Below are 19,838 nucleotides of genomic sequence, written 5' to 3' on the forward strand. Positions count from 1 at the left end.
GATGAGTTACGTAAGCGGCGAATAAGTACGCCTTAGATATATATATATATATATATATATATATATCTAAGGCGTACTTATTCGCCGCTTACGTAACTCATCCAGTAGATTAGCGTGATATATATATATCTACATATATATATGTCACGCTCATCTATTGGAGGGTTGTTCCGCCCTTTCAAAAGCACGGCGAAAACCCACCACTAAGTAACTATTGATAAACAGTGCTACGAGTTCCATCAACGCTAGCAGTGCTGGCGTTCACCCTCGTGGAAAAAGCCTCGGTTTTATCGGGTTCAGAATAGCCTCGACAGCATCCATTTTGTAAAAATTTGCAGAGGATTTGCTAGAAACGAGTCATTCTCTGACTTGTTGTTCTTCTAACTGAAAGATCTGAAACGTTTTTTACTCACAATTGTATAATATCCGATACTTGCATAGATGTTTTTATAAAGGCATAAGCCAAATATAACGAAGCTATTCCTAACAGTGTTAATAATTATGCTTTAAAATCTATGATTGTGTCTGGTACATAACAGTTACCCTAAGCCTTTTCACATACACTAATAAACACCAACGACACCAACTATTATCATGTAAAGGAGTCTTTATTTACTGCAAAACAACTATAACATACACAATTATCAGCCATTTTTTCGATAATTGAATCAAAACTTCAATTATCGGGTTTATCGGATGATCTCACAGACTCCTCCCTAAACACTAGAATAGTTTATAATAGATATTTGCTCGCTCTCTCTCTCTCTCTCTCTCTCTCTCTCTCTCTCTCTCGTTTTCTTTATTACATCACACTCGCACGTGTTCTTTCGTTAAGCTACCTACACTCTGCATTACGAATCTCATTTCACTCTTCCGTCGGAAGGTAATAACTGTACAAATATACAAAGAAAAGCACTTGGAATGATGACCTTCATCATCTTCAAATGCATGCTTCATTCATCACTGATTATATATGTCGACTTACTCGCAGCACCCCTTTACCATAAATCTTTTGAGATTTGATTACTTCTACTCGACGCGGTAAGCGTAAAAGTTGAACAAGTTTTTCTCGTATAACCACGTTCTTTTACAATATCTGCCACTGCAACAATTGTAAATTTTTACGTTCTTCGCCTTCGATATACTGTACAAAAATGATCGACTTGTACGAAAATTCAGTCTCAAATGAAGATGTTCGTACCCCGATGTAATAGACACTCGTTCATTGAATTCGAATTATCTTTTCGTAGTGAACCGTAGCCGAGCACAAACAATTGGATTTCAGCACCAGCTTTAGACTACCCTTGGAAACGACCATCTTTGAAACCAAGCAGTGATAAGCAGTCCGTATTGTTGAATGTTCAGCATGACCTCTGCAGATCTACAGACCAACGCCCGTACATATACAGATAGAATCTATAGATAAATAAAGATAATAGATACATTTGCATTCTACAACAGGCAATACGTTATGCAATAGAGTTCACTAAATCGACCATCGATTTCACATTCAATTCTTACACTATTTCATCACTAAAAATACAAGCTCCCACTCAAACTCAGTTATCAAACTCAGATGACTTCTGTGCCAGCCTGGGAACGTTTCAGGGAAGAGAGCTTCCTAAATTTTAGGCTAACACACCGTTGATTGGCATTATGTAACAGCATTGACAAGTTCTCCGAGCAGTTATGGCGCCGAAAATCAAAACGAAACAAATCTAAGCTCATCTAGACGTATGTTTAAATCGGCTATGAACATTTTGCCCCTGGAAAGTTATGTCGCAAGATTCCAGGACTTATCCCTCTTAATCAATACATAATAGTAACATGATGGTGATCATAATAATATAAAGGCTTTATTACCATGCACAATTGTCATTCATGCTAGTAGTCCAACCCAATGATTGAGTTACAAGATTTCGTTTGAATGTATTAAGTTCACAGTAATAGTGATGGTATACTGACAGTGATAGAGTGATCTACATTTAATGTTTTATATAATGAATTTTAGCATTAAATGGAGCGGGTATCTTGCTCATGATAAGAGCAGCACTCTGCTAGCACAACATTACAGAACGTAAAATCGTGTGCTTTGATAATTCTTGTATTGGATGTTCTTTGATGTCGTTAAATATTGCTGCTACGAACCCTTGTAGCTCCCGTTTGTACACTTTTTCAGCTCCTTCGTATGGTCGTTATTTTCTTTTGTTTATAGCATGAAGAAACCAAACTAAAGTACAGCTCAGCTATATCTCGTGCGTCTGTGTGCATCTTGTAGTTACGTATTCGTTGTTAATTAACATATTACCTTCTCTACCCACTTGCTTTCACAGATCTATTTTTGTTGTAATAACACATTCAATGTTTTTGTGCTCTGGTCAAACGAAAACTGGCATGCCACCTATTAAATCGGTGCATCTGTCAAAAGTAAAGTATTCCATTCATCAAGTGCTCTAGTTTTCATATTTGCAGTCATTATGAGGCTAGCCGCATTTATATGGTAATTACTACTGGCTACGTAGTGTTTAGCATTTAAACTCTCCTATAAAAATCAGTATAGTACAGTAGACAAATAGGCTGCGTCCAGATTCTCCATTCATCTAATAAAGCAGAACCATCAATTACTAACAGTATGTTTCACCACGTGACCAGTAACAAATTAGTCAATTTTTTTATCAATCTGATAAACATTCAGATCGGTTTTGCCGCTGCTGCTGCTGTGCTGCTGCTGCTGCTGCTGCTGCTGCTGGAGTATGTTCGCTTTCACCTGCTACCTTCTGCATTTCGTTTATATCTGCCGATTGCAAAAACCGCAATGACCTCTCGATGTCCGTCGACCATTGCAATAGACTTTTTCTTTCTTCCTTTTATACTCGTTTCGATACTTCTCGAAAAACTATATTTAGCATTTAATTAATACCTTGTTTTGTTGGTCAGCTTTTACAGCGTTCACATGAATTTTCGTAAATCACCATCTAAATCTCCTGTCCGCAGCTCTGGAACTGATTACGCGCGCGACCAGGAACTTTTTGACTTACTTACGATGAAGCACTAATCATACCAGTAATCGTGATAGTACTTGTTGTACCCTTCGTGGACCTTGCAGGACCTAACTTAGAAGAACTCGTCAAATGCTCCACGATCCCTACACGAACTACGCCGGGTACCAACCGAGGTGGCAACGGCGCCGCCACGCAGGCCTCCTTGCGGGGCCTTCCCGCCTCTAGCAGAGCTAGTTGAACCTCTGTTCGGACAGTCGGTTGTGATAACAGCAGATGGCTCATCGGATAGAAGATTCGCTATTGACTTTGAGTCACCGCCGCCCCCGTAACTGAAAGGAACGCACACAGCAATAAAATGCGATTTGTCAGCCCTAACTTCATATTATGGAACAAACAGCATTAGGTAAAATTGTACATTCATGTATGTGTTAGGCTGTTACAAGAGAATCCGGCGGACTTTTGAATTTAATGTTTTTTTTAAACTACGCGCCACTAGCAAACGAAACTTGACATGTGAACAGTCCAGTCTCCTAAAAAAATCGTGAAAGAAAACTGGTTCAGTTTACATCAGGAGAAATTAGTTCACCAACGTTCAGTGGTCAAGTTTTTGTGTCCCTAAGGCCACAGCGTTGCGGAAATTTATCAACGACTTATGGAGACATTCAATTAGTAGGCCTTAAGTGAACGGTGCAGACGTTTTAAAAACGGAGTTTGGAATAATGAAGGCCAGCGACGACATATCCTGGTAGTGGGACCTGACTTGGAGTTTAAGGTCTCCTTTGGCCAAAACTGGAATTTTGCATATAATTATACACAAAATGTGGAAACTGAGTAAAAATGGGTCCCTCGTGAATTGACTTCAGGCCTGTTGGAAACGCGTGTGGTATATTCCGCGTGCAATCTGTAAAAATTTAATCAACAAAAAGCCGCCTGGAACATACCGTCGCCATACACAAAGCATGGTTCAATCTCTACCGTCAGCCGGGGAGGGACCAGGCAAAAGAGTGGCGTCGCCCTAGAGAATACATGAATTCGGTGGCGAAGTAGTGCTAGTTTGGGCTTAAGGCAATGGTAGTATCTGCAATGGACATCAGTGCTACGAGACGCTCACCAGTAATGGAACAATGTATGCAGCTCGCTATCTCGAGTTCTTCGAGAAACTCACGGATCATTGGCACGGCAATCGGAAGCACGCAATCATTACCTGATTGCAATGCCAGACCTTATCGCTATGCCTTAATGACTTTCTGGCTTGATAAAAGGAATAGTTAATGTTGGCTTTAACCCGCCTGTTCTCCTGAACTAGGTCCATATGACTACAGCTTTCCATGCCTTAAAAGAAACAACTGGTCAGCAAGCAACCCCACTATCGATTTGCTTCGAGAAACCATAAATGGAAAAATTAGATATCGAGATGTTATATAACTTCCCGGAAGCTCCCTACGCATTGGGTATGCGACAAACGAAGGAGAACATCTTCAACACAAAAAATCATTCCAGCCTAATTTGTGCAAAAGCTCTTCGACTTCAAAGTTTGCCGGATTTGCTTATAATAGCCTAATAGATATGTGAACACATGAGTACCGTGCTATTATCAGACGATTGCTCTAGTCCAAACAACGTGCGTAGGACGTGCACCGAACGATGCAGGAAACGGTTTCCATAGAATCGCCGCGCTTATGGTATACACAAAAACGATTGGACAGTTTACGAATAGACCTTCGAAAGACCTCTCCGTTACTTAGGCTAAGTTTATTAAACCTCTAACGTCAGGATAGATAAAAGTAGGAGGAAGGCATGCATGGTTAACAGCTTACCCAACACACAGACGAACCAGTAATCTAAAGTCCTTTACAAGCTAGGTGGCCACCCGCAGTTTTAAGTTACTGACTTTTGGTAACCTATAGTATTTATTACCCGCAAATTTCAATTGCGTATTTTTGAAGCTATACAGGATCCATGCCGTCCACTACCTTTACTGGAATATAATCAAGAAGAAACGCTTGATACAGCAGATTCAGGGTCATCGGTTTGGTATCGCCAAGGATGACTAGCCGACCGACAGATACTTTACTGGACGTATTATCATACTCCGAATCAAGACGTGTGGAATTTGAGATTTATGTGCAAAGCAATATTTTCCGTTTCAACGATCCGCCTTTATTTTTTTCAGCTTTATTTAAGCTGAAAGCAGTCTTACAGACTCAAACTACGATTAACGGTTCCTCGCACCTGTCACATTGCTTTTGATCTGACCAAAGTTATGGCATATATGAAGCAGATCTGTTATGGCCATGAAGGGGGCTTAAATAGGAGCTCTGGGCATATCTCGACATCTGTGACTTGCTACTTCGAATGGAAATCCGCAAGCGAGAGAGCCGCACCTTATTTATAGCTGGCCTATTTAGTTTATCAGCATCACACACCGAATAAACAGTACTCGTACTACAAAGAAACATGTGTTAGTCTTTCCAGATAAAAGCATGCCGTATGTGAGCCCATAACTGCATTGTTGAGACTTTCGAGTTGAAGGATACGTAGGACAAAGCTCAATAGCACCTTTACAAATCCTTAAAATGGACGTAGTACCTACTAACTACCTTTGAGAAATCGTAGGTGTCTAGCAGTGCGGGATTCTTCGATGCCTGTGAAGACCCAGCACTGATGTGGCACTTGAGGTGTTGGGACGCAGTTACGGCGGATTTAACCACTAACATTTGCAACACCTTAACTAAAACAGCTAAAAACAAGGTAAAAAACTTAAGTCAATCAAGCAACTACTAGAACCTAAATATTTTATATCTTTTCAAACTAAACGGCGCTTGGTATGATCAGTACTGGGGGAATGTTTGCAGGGCTTGAAGGTTCTTTGACTCTGCGATTACCACCTACCCGTCGTCAATATCGAGAATGGCCCCGGCATCGTTCCAGAGTTCGCTGTCGTCCGGATCCCCGATCTCGATTAGCGGCAGCGCTCCTTGTTCACCCTCCTCAGAGAAGTCCTTGATAACAAACGAACTTGAGGTATCGAAGGTTACGTGATCGCCTGCTCCGTACGGATCAATCGTCAGTTCTCCTGATCCAGCTAGCATCGGGTCATCCTCGTAACCTCCGCTTTCCAAGTCGCTTATCTCCAAGGTCACTACGTTTTGCTCAAGCGCACCAACCACAGCGAGTTCGTGTCCTTCGTGCGCGGTTCTACTGTCGTCACCAGATGAAATTTTATCACTAACTGTTGTTCCTGTATCACCTTGTTCCTGGTCCTTCTTCTCAGTTTTCTCGCGCTGTTCGTTCATCATTGCTGCGTGCATTAGTTTTAGAGGGCTGGTCTGATGTTTTTCGCCGGCGGCTGCAGGCTTCCCACCAGTTCCTGTAATCGTATTGCCACTGTTTTTAATTACGGGGGGCGTTGTCGGTATTCCCGGCTGGCGGTTCGCCATTCTTGTTTGGGGCGGCTTTTTCCGTGCTGAGGGCAACTTTAAATAATCGACTTTATCATGTTGATAACCGAACACCTTCTCCTCACGATAGAGGCTAGCACCCCACCCACGTCCCATCGTTTGCTGACGAAGCCCACTGCGACCGCCTCGAGAACTGTCGCCTGCACCACGGCCTCGGCCTCCCCGGACACTGCTATGCCGATTTCCATCTGGACGTCCATGGCTGCCATCTCTGACATGGGCTGGAGGTGATCTCCTCTCATCCACTAGACCGCGTTCCGGTTGATCTTCGGGAATTGACCGTTGTTGCTGTTGTCGCATATTATCCTTCCTATCCCCACGATAACTACCGTCTCGCCGGTTGTGGTTGTTGAGGTGATGATGTGGAGTTGTCGGTTCGAGTCCACACACAGGCCGCTTGTCAAAGCTCTTCGAAGCTGAAGACAAGTGTCCTCTCGCATACTGGGTGCTGTTGTTGTTGTTGTTGTTGTTGTTGTTGTTGTTGTTGTTGTTGTTGTTGTTGTTGTTGTTCTTGTTGTTTGTCTGCTGCTTGAACGCATGAGCTGACGTGCGGTGCTCGTAACTGTCTTTAGCAGAATTGTTTCGTGCATCAACGTGCCCATGCGTACCACTGCTATGGTGGTGTTGGGATGCCGCTGTTGCCATGGAAGCAGTCCTTACCGGCTTCTGTGTGCTCGTTGGGCTCCGTCGCTCTCCATAATACGGCTCGATAATAGCTTCTCGTCGATCAGCAAGCCTGCTCAACGGCCCTGTGTGCTTGGCTGGCGTTACCGGCCTCACGACGGAGACCCCAGGTTGCACATTATTGCGGTGGGCATAATCAAACACTTCCTTCGTGTCTCGGCGTTTTTCAGGGGTCACCGCGTGGGGTTCCAAAATAGTTCGGGGCTCAGCACGAGGATCTGTCAAGTATTCGACTTCGACCTTCGGTTTCAATGCATCCCCGCAGCTTGCTGTGGACCCACTAGCTCGAGGGTCTGTAAGGAACGCTACTTCAGCGCTATCGATAGCTGGCGCGCGTGGATCACTTAGATAGGCAACCTCGTCGTTAAGTCGAGTGCCGGGAGCCCTCCGATTAAGGGGACGCGCGGCCGAAACCATGAGTGGCCGATCTGGTGACAACGGGCTTATTCTAAAAATAAGAAAGGTATTTAAATGTTAGTCTCAGTGCTTAATTAACGTATCGGTTGTAATAGGCTAAATCGTATTATTCCCTTCAAAGCGAATATATATATCCGTTCGAAATCATGTAAATGGCTTTACCGATTTTGAGTATTTTAGTGAAAACTATAAAAAATTTTATCTCTGGATCGTTGCTGTAAGTAAACGTAAACTATGTTCAGTGACTAAAAAAAAACTTTGTTGAACATTTATGATTTGTGCGTTGTATAATTCGCTACCAAACAATAGCGAAGGAGCTAGAAGAACAACTTACAACTATCAATTAGCCAGCCTTTCCTAAATAATGTGCGTACCGTTTTAGGGTGCTAGGAACAAATTTATAGGCCACATTTAAACGAAAACAAATATGCGGGGAAAGTTTTTCGCATGATAAACTTGTTGATCTAATGTAACTATAATTGGATTCGACTACGGCTTGAATTCAGGGCCTAAACCGTTCATAAAAACGCCGTTCTTTAAATTCTTACGTAACGCTTTAATAATAAACGATAATAAAATGTGAAGACCTGTTAAGGGCTTATTCCAAAGCGACAGACATAGAAAGCACAGTATAGACATTCAGGAACTACAAATAAGGGCATTTTCAAGGGCCATTTCAATCTAATTTCTACTGTAAGTATTCTTCTTCAACTCGTGGCAATCATATTCGAGTTACGTAGAAGCCGCATGGAGACTGGTGACAACGTAAACCATCGATTTCAAACAAGTCTAAAATTTCAACGAGTTTACGTCTGGCACGTAGATGTCGAGCTTTTTTCGCACTTGGATTACAAATCTGGTGCCTTTTCTATGATAAGATTTTGCATTTGTTCTAAAAAAAAAAAAGGCTTTTGTCTAGTACCGAGGATAGGCGGCGAATGCACGCCCGCTACGACATACAGCCTGTTGCCGATTTATTCCGAACATTCTGTATATCTCGTTAAAAACATGTAACATTAAGGCAGTAGAAGAATATTTTTCTTTGCTTCTCCCCCCTAGCATGTAATTTGTCACTTACATGCTAGGGGGGAGTCTTCTAGAACATAGGATGTGATTAAATCTGACATGTCCGAACTGTCAATTTTAAATTTTTGTCATTCTTTGAAACATGATTACTTGTGTTTCAGCCTAGACTAAGATCAAATCCTAAAAGGGCGTTTTCACGGAACTTACGTCGTAACTTTCGATGTGGTGGTAGTTCGCACCGTATTTGGCATTGCAGACTGCGATGAGCTTGGCTGACTGTTTTGGGACACAACCGAATTTGCAGTCAGATCGTGTGTCGAGCTTGATGTAATCGGAACATCCTTTGGCGGAGAGTAAATTACTCGGGCTGGTTCCACAAGCACGAAATTATCCTCAGGATCATACGGGTCCGTTTCATCCTCAGGATCATATGCTGTCCCCCCCTCGTTGTCGCCAGGAGAGTAAGCTTCCGTCTCCTTCTGCTCGACGTCTTTAATGCCCTTCTTTCTTGCGTTTGTGCATTCTAAAATTTCGCAAAGTTTATACTATTGGTACTGTAGGTGATTACACATGTGTCCATGGAAGGCCACGGAAGGTAATTTATGAACCCAGTTCCCGATAGGAGCAAATGCAGCGATATTTTATACAAGGATATCGGTCGTCTCATTCTAGGAGCGTCAGATTTCCTACCCATACTCGAGGACTAGTAACCAGTTTAGGGATAGTCGACACGATGACGCGAACACAGATCACTTTATTCCAAAATGCTAAAATTATTTTCTAAGCAATGCTGGAAGCGATTGCTAAAATGCTAAATACTATCGGAATTCACATTCCACGTTGAATATGAACCCTTTTAGATCGTAGTCAATCATACCCTGAATAAAAGGCGATGCAGTATCCGAGTTAGCACTTGTTGATTGTTGTCGTAGTGTTGGAGCCAGCTTTCGGAGAAGGTCATCAATGTTGATCGCCCCATCGTCCGGGTTAGGTCGCGAATCGCTGGCCGCTGTTGATTTTTCAGTGGACTTTTGGCCTGAAGATCGACGTTGATCTCCGACAGGTGTTGGGGCATAAGATGGAGGGCTACTGGAATCTGTATGCTGCTACAGAGGAAAAGTTCATAAACGCAAACATTTTATAGTCCTCGGCATTTTTGTTCTGTATTGACTATGCGTCTCATGGTTAATAATTACAACTGTTACCTTAGTTTCTGTTGCTTTTAGAATTATTGCAACATCGAGAGTTCTGTACGCAGCCAGCCTTTAATTTGACTTTAATTTGAGTAAAACTGGTCAGCGTCTGATATCAAAGAAGCTAAATAAAATACATAATAAAAACAGATATAGACGTCGTACGCTTATTGTGCGTGATCTAAAGACATTAGTCCTAATAGAGTGTTATTAAGTCCACCTACTTTCAAAAACGAAGAGGGAGTAACGGGCGAAGCCAACCGATCTAGCCCACTAGGTGTATCCGGAGGCGTAGCTCCTGGATGAACAGCAGGCCCAAATCCAGGAGCAAAACCCTGCTGACCATGCCCGAATACACGATCCCCCGATTCGGAGAATCCTAAATCTGTAGAAACGCTTGCTAAACTTGGTGGAAACGCTACTCGTGAACCGCGAGCTGTATTTCCCAAACGAGCATTTCCACTAGGTCTGAACATATGCGGGGGTGGAATACGTTCGTCGACATCTCCCACCACCAATGGAGCCAAGCCCGTCGATGTCGACGCGAGAGGAAATGGTACGCACGGAAATTGACCCGGCCTATAACAACACGCGGCAAAATAACTCTTCTGATTTAACTGGGAAGAATCCCAAGAGAGTTAGAATGGTTCATTAAGTGTAATGTGTCTAATGTTTTCTTCACTTGCAATTAGAATGGCACAGAATGATCGGTACGTCGTAAGGAATTTATTCGACATTCGGACCTGAAATTTGTTAAACTTCCGTGTGACAAATAAAAAAGGCTAGGCCAATTCGGGCAGGTAGCTGAGAGAAAACAAATGTATTGTGTGCTCGCCATCTTTATTCGCCCGTTGAGCCCAAGACGATTTTTAAGTTGCACGTATTCTACATAGCTGTGAAATAAGAAAGAATATATATACCGAATCCGAAGATCAACATCCTTTGCTGCGGACACTTCGATGGGATCCGATGAGCCGCTACTATTTGTTTGGGCATTTCCTGTCATGCGGTCAGCGAGATCCGTAAGATCGTCCGAATTATCACGGGAGTTCTCGTGACTACCCCCTTCATTATCCTGTACAGGGGATCTACCTGAGTCAGCGGAGGTGGCATTGGTCCCTACAGGTTCTGTAGGAGACTGTGCTGGAGAAGGCCGTGAGCTATCGTACTTGGTTTCCTGGTCGGAATCGTCATCAATCTCCATATCGACTTCTTCGATTTCGTCCTGCAAGACAAAAACGTATAGTTTATAATATAGACTTGAAGATCTTATCCAAATTGTTTATTGTCTGTCTTGTATATATATTTACAAGATTATACATAAACAGAACAAGCACTAATGGCACACACACACACACACACACACACACACGTAAAATAAAGTGGATATCTGCATTAAGTGTTACTGCTAACGTAACCTTGTAGTGTCATTAAATCTGCATATCTCTCAACACAGACCTTTAAGGTCGAATAAAATGACATGAGTCTCATTATTAGAGGCTAACTACCCGTACCCTAAGGCGACGTTTCATGCGATTACAAAGACTTGAGCTACACTTGCACTAATTGGACAATTGGGATCTTATTAAAACGGCGTGTCAATAAATTACTAACAGAAAAACCCTGGCCACTTATTCAATTCCATTTTGAAGGCAAAGTTTGTCATGTTGAAAGCTATGCGACGACAATGATGATGAAGGCAATTGAAGCATAGGTTACAAGCCCTACAATGTAGAGCCTTAACTTATCTGTAGTATCTAAACCCAATATATCGAATTGGTTCCGTACTTAGAGTTTTGCCTCGCTTTCTGTACGGTTTATATTAATAAATATTACACATCACGTTGTCAAGAGGACACCGTTATGGCATCCACTAAATAACAAACATGTTTTTTCTACCAATACTACGGTTTTCAGGGCTAACTATATAATAGAAAACTCATAACCAAACGCCAGATCCACATCTATTAGTGGGGTGCGAAAGTCCCACCTTAACAACATATTCTCCGATGGCAATGTAGCGGTCACCTACAACTTATTAATAGCGTTTTTGAGCGAATTTTATTTATACTTATGTATAAACGACAATTCTGCATTTCAACCCACCTGACTCAGTGTTGACAAAAAGATCCGTCATCTGTCGCGGAGAAATATGTATTTTTCAAGTTCTTGAATGATGAAGAAATTGGATTACCCTCCTATATCTACAGCTCCCATGAAGTTCATCGAAGCGTAGGCCAAAGGCGGCCATCATAATTGCGCGTCCAAGGGAACATAATTTTATATTTCTCTACTTATAAACCTATACGTGTGCTTTGTTTTGTAATATATGAAAGTTGATAACATCATCATTGCAGTGCTTCTTACCTGTTGGCCGATTTCAGTAGCGGGCGTAAGGGTTGACAATGTTGAAGCAGCACTTGCAAACGAAGAGGTAACACCTAAACAAATAAAAAGAAAACAGAGCAAGATAATGCAGCAAGAGGAGTACAAGATGAATCTATATAAAAAAAAATGAAATTCCCAATGCTAACAGCTGAAAGACTTATAACGTGTCTTCCATAAATGTATAAAAAGCATTCCGTAGTGCCCGATAATAAAAATGGACAATATGAAATAGTAATGGGTGGCCGCCTAGGAAAGATTCAGCGCAAAATATCGACAATGAATCTCATTTGTGTACATAGTGGATTACGTTTGCAGATCTGTGAAAACTCTGCCTTCATAGGCGTACGTCAATTGACTTTTGATGCCAAAATAGTCTTGCCAACACCTACTATATACGTTTCGCATAAATCCATGACAATTATGGAAAAAAAAAATTTTGCAACTTCAAGCAAAATTACTTAAGGACGCAACGGTTCAGTTGCGTGGAATAACCAAAATCTAGCACATACGGAACGTTCTCAGGTACAAGTGATGGGTTGGTTGACGATAGGGGACGATTTATAAACCGCTAACCAATATATACAATAGTAGATGAAATCTAAAGTTTGATTTTGGCGGGTCGAGATCCCTAAAAAAAAGCTTTATATTGTCATGTGAGACCGAGAAGAGACAAATTAGTGTACTCATACGAATGGCGAGTATCTCGATTAAAACGATAGCTGAAGCTCGCGAAACGGCAAACATCATGGCAAATTCATTCAAGAAGTAGCGAGTTCTCAATTTTGCATGTATCTTCCAGGTACTGTTGTAGATATCGAATCCAATACAAATGTTTAGTCTTTGTATTGTAAAATCAGTGGTGTCTTAAGTGTAGGACTGCTAAATGTTCAGCGTAAAATCCGCATAAACTTTACAAATTAGCTCACTATTTTTCGGTAACAGGTACAATAGTAGCTTTAATGAAAAGCAAGCACCATAATATTAATTCAACACACGAAGAGGAAGCACACTGATGTCCATTGCTGTAAAAATTAGAATGTTACAACTTCAAATTTTGTGCTTGATGGTTAAAGGGCAGGCATTTACAAAAACAAGTAGGTGAACTGAAGTTCTGATAGTGACGACTGATCATTATTTCAAAAACCATGCGATCAGAACTTGTCGTTAAAAAGCACGTAAAGATTATCTTTCAACCACCTCGTACACACTACGCTATCTGCACTATCAAATCAAAAATACAGCGTAAGATAAACCATATTTGCTAAACAGCTATGGAACCGCTTGTTCTATCGCACCGGTGTAAACTATAACAAAAACTACATAAGCTATAACGCGGGCTTAATAAAATTTTAATGTTCATATCTTATAAGCTTATAAAATCAGCTATGAGCATAGTGAACCAGGAAACACCCTAGCCAGAACTTCCCGGCGATATGAGACAGCCGATACCTGTAGGCTAATCAGTCACAAAAGCAAAACATTAGAAACAAATAAACAAGACTATAGTGGCGTGTATACGGTTAAAGTAAGTTATACCGTATGTAATCAGTGAGATAATTGACCGTACGAGCCCTCTTTACGCCTTCATCAAGCCAACCAAGAGTAGCCTGATGCGTGTCCGGTCAATACTGAGGTTTTGAAGCTAAATATTTAACCGCTCTGAAAAAATATGTTTGCATTGTCTGGATTTTTTTTCATTAGAGAGCGAAACGGTTAGTTAAAGGGAACAGGTATTCAATAGTCGTATTGTGCTAAGTCGTCATTGTTCAAACGTGTGTGGCACGTAGTATACGCTAGATTATGAAGTATACCTGGTCCATTGATTCAATAAACATTAAGATCGTTCGTCAAGGTGCTTTTCGATAAACAACGCAATACTCATAAACAGACATTTATCTGCTCTCTGAAACTGCCGTCGGCAACGCGGTTTGCTGTTGATGCACGGCAATCAGTCGACAATAGCTTCACTGTAGCAGGGCTTTTAGTCACATAGAGAAGTTAAAGGGGAACTTCCAGAATCAGAATCCCTCATCTGTGTTACATAAAATTATAGACTCAAAGCCATTTCTTGCTCTCATCGCTTCCATCACAAAGGGACAAATTAAGTATAACGACCAATTAAAGCGATTGGCTAAACTGAATGTAAGGAAGCTGAAACACACTTTGACAGAAACAGAGAGAGCTCATTGTGCACCTTTTTATATTGAACTGCTCTCCCGCTAGTCCTCTGGGAGTCCGCTAATGGCTTGCCTGCGTGAGGCTTAGCCCGGGTGGCGTGCATCTTTTTGCGTATTAGCTAAATAATGTAGCTTCAGAACTTTTTTCTGGTGGTGGTTTTCTCTCAGGATATCGCAGTACACTTTGGTGTAGTCACACCGAATCGGTTGAGGACGTGCTTCATAGCTTCTAAAGTGTAAGGGCGTGGGCGTCTCCCTGATCAGAAATGGTATGTGATGCAAACAAGGTCCGAACGGAGTCTTATCCATCTTTTACTCGTTGCCTCGTGTATATTATGTGGTCTTGCGTGCATCGACAAGAGTATCTGGACAAATGAGCAGCTATTCGCATCCCAAAAAAGCTCAACGAATCGCGTTTTTAGATTTCTCCCAAAAACAGATCATGAAGGCACACTTTAGTCTATACAATAAACTAACTACCCAGCAAACGGTGGCAAATAAGTCCATCGTGTACTTTTTTTTTTGTTTTTTTTTTTTAAAAGTGGTTGCTTAATTTCTGAAGCTAAACGCTTATATAAAAACACGTGCACTTAAGCCGGCATAAGTCACTTTTCATCTAGAAATATATATATCCTATGCTGCTGCTGCTGCTGCTGCTGCTGCTGCTGCTATTATAGCGGACTGAAGTGGAGAACCCATGGACTTGCATATAAATGAGAATACCATCTGCTCGCTGTCTCTCTTGAACGCCACACTCGTTGCCGTATGGTGTTCATCAACATGAATATAAAACGCGTCGGAAAATAACAAAGCTAGTCATAAATATTAACTAATGTATATGTCCGCAAAGGGCGATCACAGTTAGTGTCACTGTCTGTTTTTAAGGTGAAAACAGCTAATTATTAGCCACTTGTTGGGTCAGATAGTAAAGCTAATGGCTATATGATCAACACTGGGAGCAAGTTAATATCGTATAACAACTGAATGCCTGAATTCTCTGAAGGCAAGTCTAGAGCAAAAATAATAACGCTTTTTCTTTGAGGTGTTGCATTAACGCCTCTCTTAAAGGACACTAATGTAATTAATGATATTTGCTATATAATAATAAATTCATGTTCTCAAAGAACTTTTTACAAGCTGTCTTAGTTAGCGTATGTCTGATAGATGTGTTGATTTTTATACCACCTTGGCAGTCATGCACAAGTGCAGTCCGTCACCCGCTGGATGCAGTTCTTTCGAGTTGTCAACGAAAACTCAAACTCTACTACAACATGGGGATTGGCGCTGAGATATATCAGCCCTAACAAAAACAGAAAGCAAACAGGCATATAACACGGTGTTTTGAACTAAGGCACAAACTCAAGTATACAGCATGTTTCGCATAACGGGGTCGTATAAAGAGGGATGTTCCGAACAATAGGAGCACTCCGCCGAAGCAGAGGCTCAGTCGCCTAAAAGGTCGTCGAAAGAGTAGATCGCTCTAATGATCTTACAGCAAACAGAAAGCTGAGAAAGCTATAGATGCAACTATTGTACATCATACAATGCAGCAAAAGTTCCGTCCCCAAATAAAAATGGCGGCGTAGATTAGCAAACCCAGAAATAAAAGTGCCGCAACCCACGGCCTCGCTAATCCGCCTTCACAATACATCCTTCGAGAATCTTGTGTTCACGTATATATCGTACAATCGGGTCGAACCAAACTATATTCACATCTAGATCTTAAAAATTAACACCTGATCGCGCCGATATCGTTCGCAAAACAGCTTCCCAATACTCGCCTAACTGGTCCACTATTACCATAGTAAAAAATTACATAACGCGGAACGAAACAAGTAAACCCGTTCTTTCGTGTCTTACTTACATCCACTGTGCTATTTCACCCCACGGTTACGATCGCTGGCCACGGGCTAGTGACGTATTCTAGATAGATTATGATTAGATTATAGATTAATCACTGTTATCACTGTTCATCTTGCAAAAGGAAAAACACAAAAAAAAAAAAAAAACAGAAAAATTATCGTATCGAAAAAAAAAAAAAAAAAAAAATATGTACTGCCTATTTTTTTTCGAAAATGAACGAAGCTTTACCGGGTAGATTAAATAGTCAAATGAGCAACATCAGCGTCATGATCATCATCATCATCATCATCATCATCATCATCGGTGAAAATCTAAATAGCAGAATTGACACAATCTGTATCGAACAGCCTCTAAGAGAACAAGAGTCAGTTAGAGAAATGCAGAGCTCTAGACCGTTTCCACCATCGACTTTTAATCATCAACTGTCGCTCCGATCTTTCTCATTACTACAAAACAGCTCAAGAAATAGTTCTCTAACTTTGCGTATTAGCTATATTAAGAGTATGGGTGTCAATGACTGGATTATTTTATTTGACCCTATTTATATGTTCATGCGGAGTGTTTCTGTGCTCAGTTTTTCATATCGAGTCGAGTACAATAACAGCCATTGTTTCGAGCGATTTGCAGCACCGTCGCCGACAATTCTCTCAACAATCTTCTAATTTTGAAAAAAAAAAAAAAGTTTTAAGAATAATTCTGCAACGCAGATTTACCATCTACTACCACCATATCCTGTCAGCGTACCTTTATTAATGCATCGCAGTGGACCATTATTATGTAGTATTATAGCGGTTGCATATCTGTATATAGATCATGGGAGAAATAGCCTTCGGTGCTCGTCTCTTGTGTTATGTAGATATATATATAGATATACTGCACATGCTTGTTTCTCGGTAGTCCATGTTGCGACATAGCCGACCTGACCACAGAGTCTAATGTGTCTATAAACTACAATGCAAAGTTCGAGGCCTTCAAAAGTCTTGCGAATAGGTTGAAATAAATAGTGTACTCAAAATGTATTGTCTGTTCTGCATCTTGACTCAACTCAACAGGACAGCATCATCCGTCATTTTTTTCGCCTTCAGATCACTACTAGACCTGGTAAAAATGGGCTAGGCCGATGGTGCGTACCTGCGTCTGAGAACTTACGGCTGGCTAGTATTCTAATTACAGTTGTACTAACTAATCGATCGAAGCCATTACGAATAATCATAGTTGATTTTCTCAATAGTTGCTCTTATGCTTTTCCTCGAGCTCTTCACTTACTTCGTATCGTTGACTTCTGTGTTAATAGCAACAGTGATTTTGTTCTAAGCTTCTGTCCCTGTGATAGGCTAATTCCCTCGGCACTCCCTATACAGTTTCTACTTCTGCGGAGGCCCTCAACGATTGGGGAACCTACTAACAAAGCGCAAGATACTCCGGTTGTTGAATTGCTATAATTATAATCATCACTCTGATTTGTATGACTCGCTATCACAAACACGTCCACAGTGACACGAATAATATTCCGTTTCGATATCGCCAACGAAAACTTCTCTTTCGTTGCTTTATGACGAACTAAGACTCCCATCTTCTACCTAGTTGTACAATGACCACCCCCGTGCTTTAGACTCCCCAGTAGGATAGCCAGTTTAGTCTCCTACGTATGACTTTTCCGATGATTTTTTATAACGCACCTTTTCTCTAAGACTATATTATAGTGGATGTATTATTTTCGCTCTTCTTTTCTTTCTGCTTTTGTTCACGTTCAAAATAACATATCGCAGGTATATGTATGTATGTATGTATGTATGTATGTATGTATGTATGTCAATTAGTAAAAGGCTCTTCTGCTCGACCCTCGGCCCCTAGTTCCAGCAGCAGCGGCAGGACGCAAAGGCAAGACCATGGGAGGTGGTGCCCGCACACTATACGAAGGTGGAGTTCGGAGTAAAGGGGCTCGTCCGCTAGCCTCTGATCCTGAACCGACACTTCCGGTTCGTCGTGTTCTGATCGGTCCTGCCATCGAGCTGCCGTTTTGACCCGGTGGACTACAACAACCGCGGTTTCTAACCTGCTCGCCATTAGGGAGCGCGAAATATGCCGGAGTTTGAACACCCGACAGCGACAACAATGGACGATACTGTGATGCCTGAGCAGTGCCACCACTTCGACTGAAAAGGGAGGACTGCACTATAGTAGACCGATGCGGAAAAACGATCCCTTTTGATATTTGAGGGGTATCCTCATCCATACATCTCGATAGAGGCAGCAAGGGAGGTCGTGTTCCCCTGGGAGTTTCGTCCCGTGTTGCAATAGGCAATAAGGGTTCACGTGGACGAACTGGTGAGAGAACTGGCGGGGTCGTGACAGCCGGAGTTGGCCGCCGCGTTGCGGTTACGGCTGCCGACGCCCGTCCTGTGACCACGGTGCGAATTGGTCTCGGTCTATCATCATCCATATCATCGTCGTCGTCGTCGTCGTCGTCGTCGTCGTCGTCGTCAACAACAACACCAATACGATGATGAGCATCCTCGTCCTCATTATAAGCATCATCCATAGAGCCAACATCATCATGAACATCATTGTCATTGCTACTATTTCGCCGACTATTACTTCTGCTTCTGCTACTTTTACCGTTACTGCTATCACTACTACTATTTTTACTGCTATTTCCAGCGCCTATATTGGTACTGCCATCCGTAGAGTCATCTCTTGGCGCTATTTGTACATTTCGCCCACAACGCATCTCTGCTTCAGCTATGTCGTGTGCTGAAGCAGGTGCAATCGGAGTTATGACAGATGTAGAAGCAGTTGTTGATAATAATAATAATAATGGTGGTGGTGCTGGTTGTGGTGTTAATGCTGTTGCTGATGTTGATTTTGTTCTATGTTGATGTGGCTGTTGTTGATGTGGCTGTTGTTGATGTCGATGGTGATGGTGTGGCGTAGCGCAGGCGAGCGTTGAAGGCGCTGCGCGCAATCTTGCTCTTGGAGCGGTGCCAGATTTTGCTGTTGATGATGCGGTACCTAGAAAAGTGGGTGGGGGCGGTGGCGGGATTGGCGGCGGAGCCAAAAGGCCGGTCGGCATCGGGGGCGGCGCTAGCGGTGTCAGAGGTGGAGGCGGCGGTGTCCGAACTGACACACCCGGAGAAAGCGGCACACCCGTGCTGCTAGGCGTTCCCGACCCCATTGGAGAACCTCCGAGGCCAGGTATTGCCGACAAACTGCTATTGCTAGCCATTTGCGGAGGCAGTCGACTCGGTTCCGAGGTTACAGGTGTACCTGCAAAATAGAAAAGCAGGAAAATTAATAGGAAAGTGTCACACGATCGCGAGCACCGTCATAGGAACATGGGATTTTGAGACTAATAAGTATTAGCATATCCAACAGATCAAGTGCAAGGCGCACATTTCTGTCCTATGAACTGAACAAAATGTAAAAAATTACGTGCAGTTGCACCATATTTGTGAGTTCGAATGCGGCGTGGTAGCATCAAAGGAAGGTTCAAATTATGTAGCATGACACTGCGACAAAAAATACACTGTACGCTTCTTCATAAAACCATGTTACGCTAAGATACACGTGTAAGATCCCCTTTCTCGTTTGGGATAATTTACTCTAAAAAAACAAAAAACAGCACCG

The 19,838-nt window shown here is 42.1% G+C and overlaps 1 protein-coding gene across 5 annotated transcripts in view; it reads right to left on the reverse strand.

Annotated features, from left to right (window-relative positions):
* Positions 1-589: 589 nt before the first annotated feature.
* The window catches only part of LOC111269871 (uncharacterized), a 32,883-nt gene continuing 13,634 nt past the window's right edge, over positions 590-19,838 (reverse strand). For 3 of the 5 annotated variants that reach the window (XM_022849774.2, XM_022849764.2, XM_086972237.1), the window contains 8 exons: positions 19,224-19,478; positions 12,151-12,224; positions 10,704-11,008; positions 10,008-10,362; positions 9,468-9,696; positions 8,798-9,113; positions 5,895-7,595; positions 590-3,331 (listed from right to left, as the gene is read on the reverse strand). In XM_022849774.2, coding sequence (XP_022705509.1) covers positions 3,115-3,331; positions 5,895-7,595; positions 8,798-9,113; positions 9,468-9,696; positions 10,008-10,362; positions 10,704-11,008; positions 12,151-12,224; positions 19,224-19,478 — 3,452 coding nt within the window. In that variant the 3' untranslated portion in view covers positions 590-3,114. Of the gene's footprint in view, positions 3,332-5,602; positions 5,743-5,894; positions 7,596-8,797; positions 9,114-9,467; positions 9,697-10,007; positions 10,363-10,703; positions 11,009-12,150; positions 12,225-19,223; positions 19,479-19,838 lie in introns of all 5 variants that reach the window. The other 2 variants (XR_002685983.2, XM_022849781.2) reach the window with 2 other exon arrangements.

This window comes from Varroa jacobsoni, unplaced genomic scaffold (genome assembly GCF_002532875.2).
Source record: "Varroa jacobsoni isolate VJ856 unplaced genomic scaffold, vjacob_1.0 scaffold_154, whole genome shotgun sequence".
Taxonomy (NCBI): Eukaryota; Metazoa; Arthropoda; class Arachnida; order Mesostigmata; family Varroidae; genus Varroa; species Varroa jacobsoni.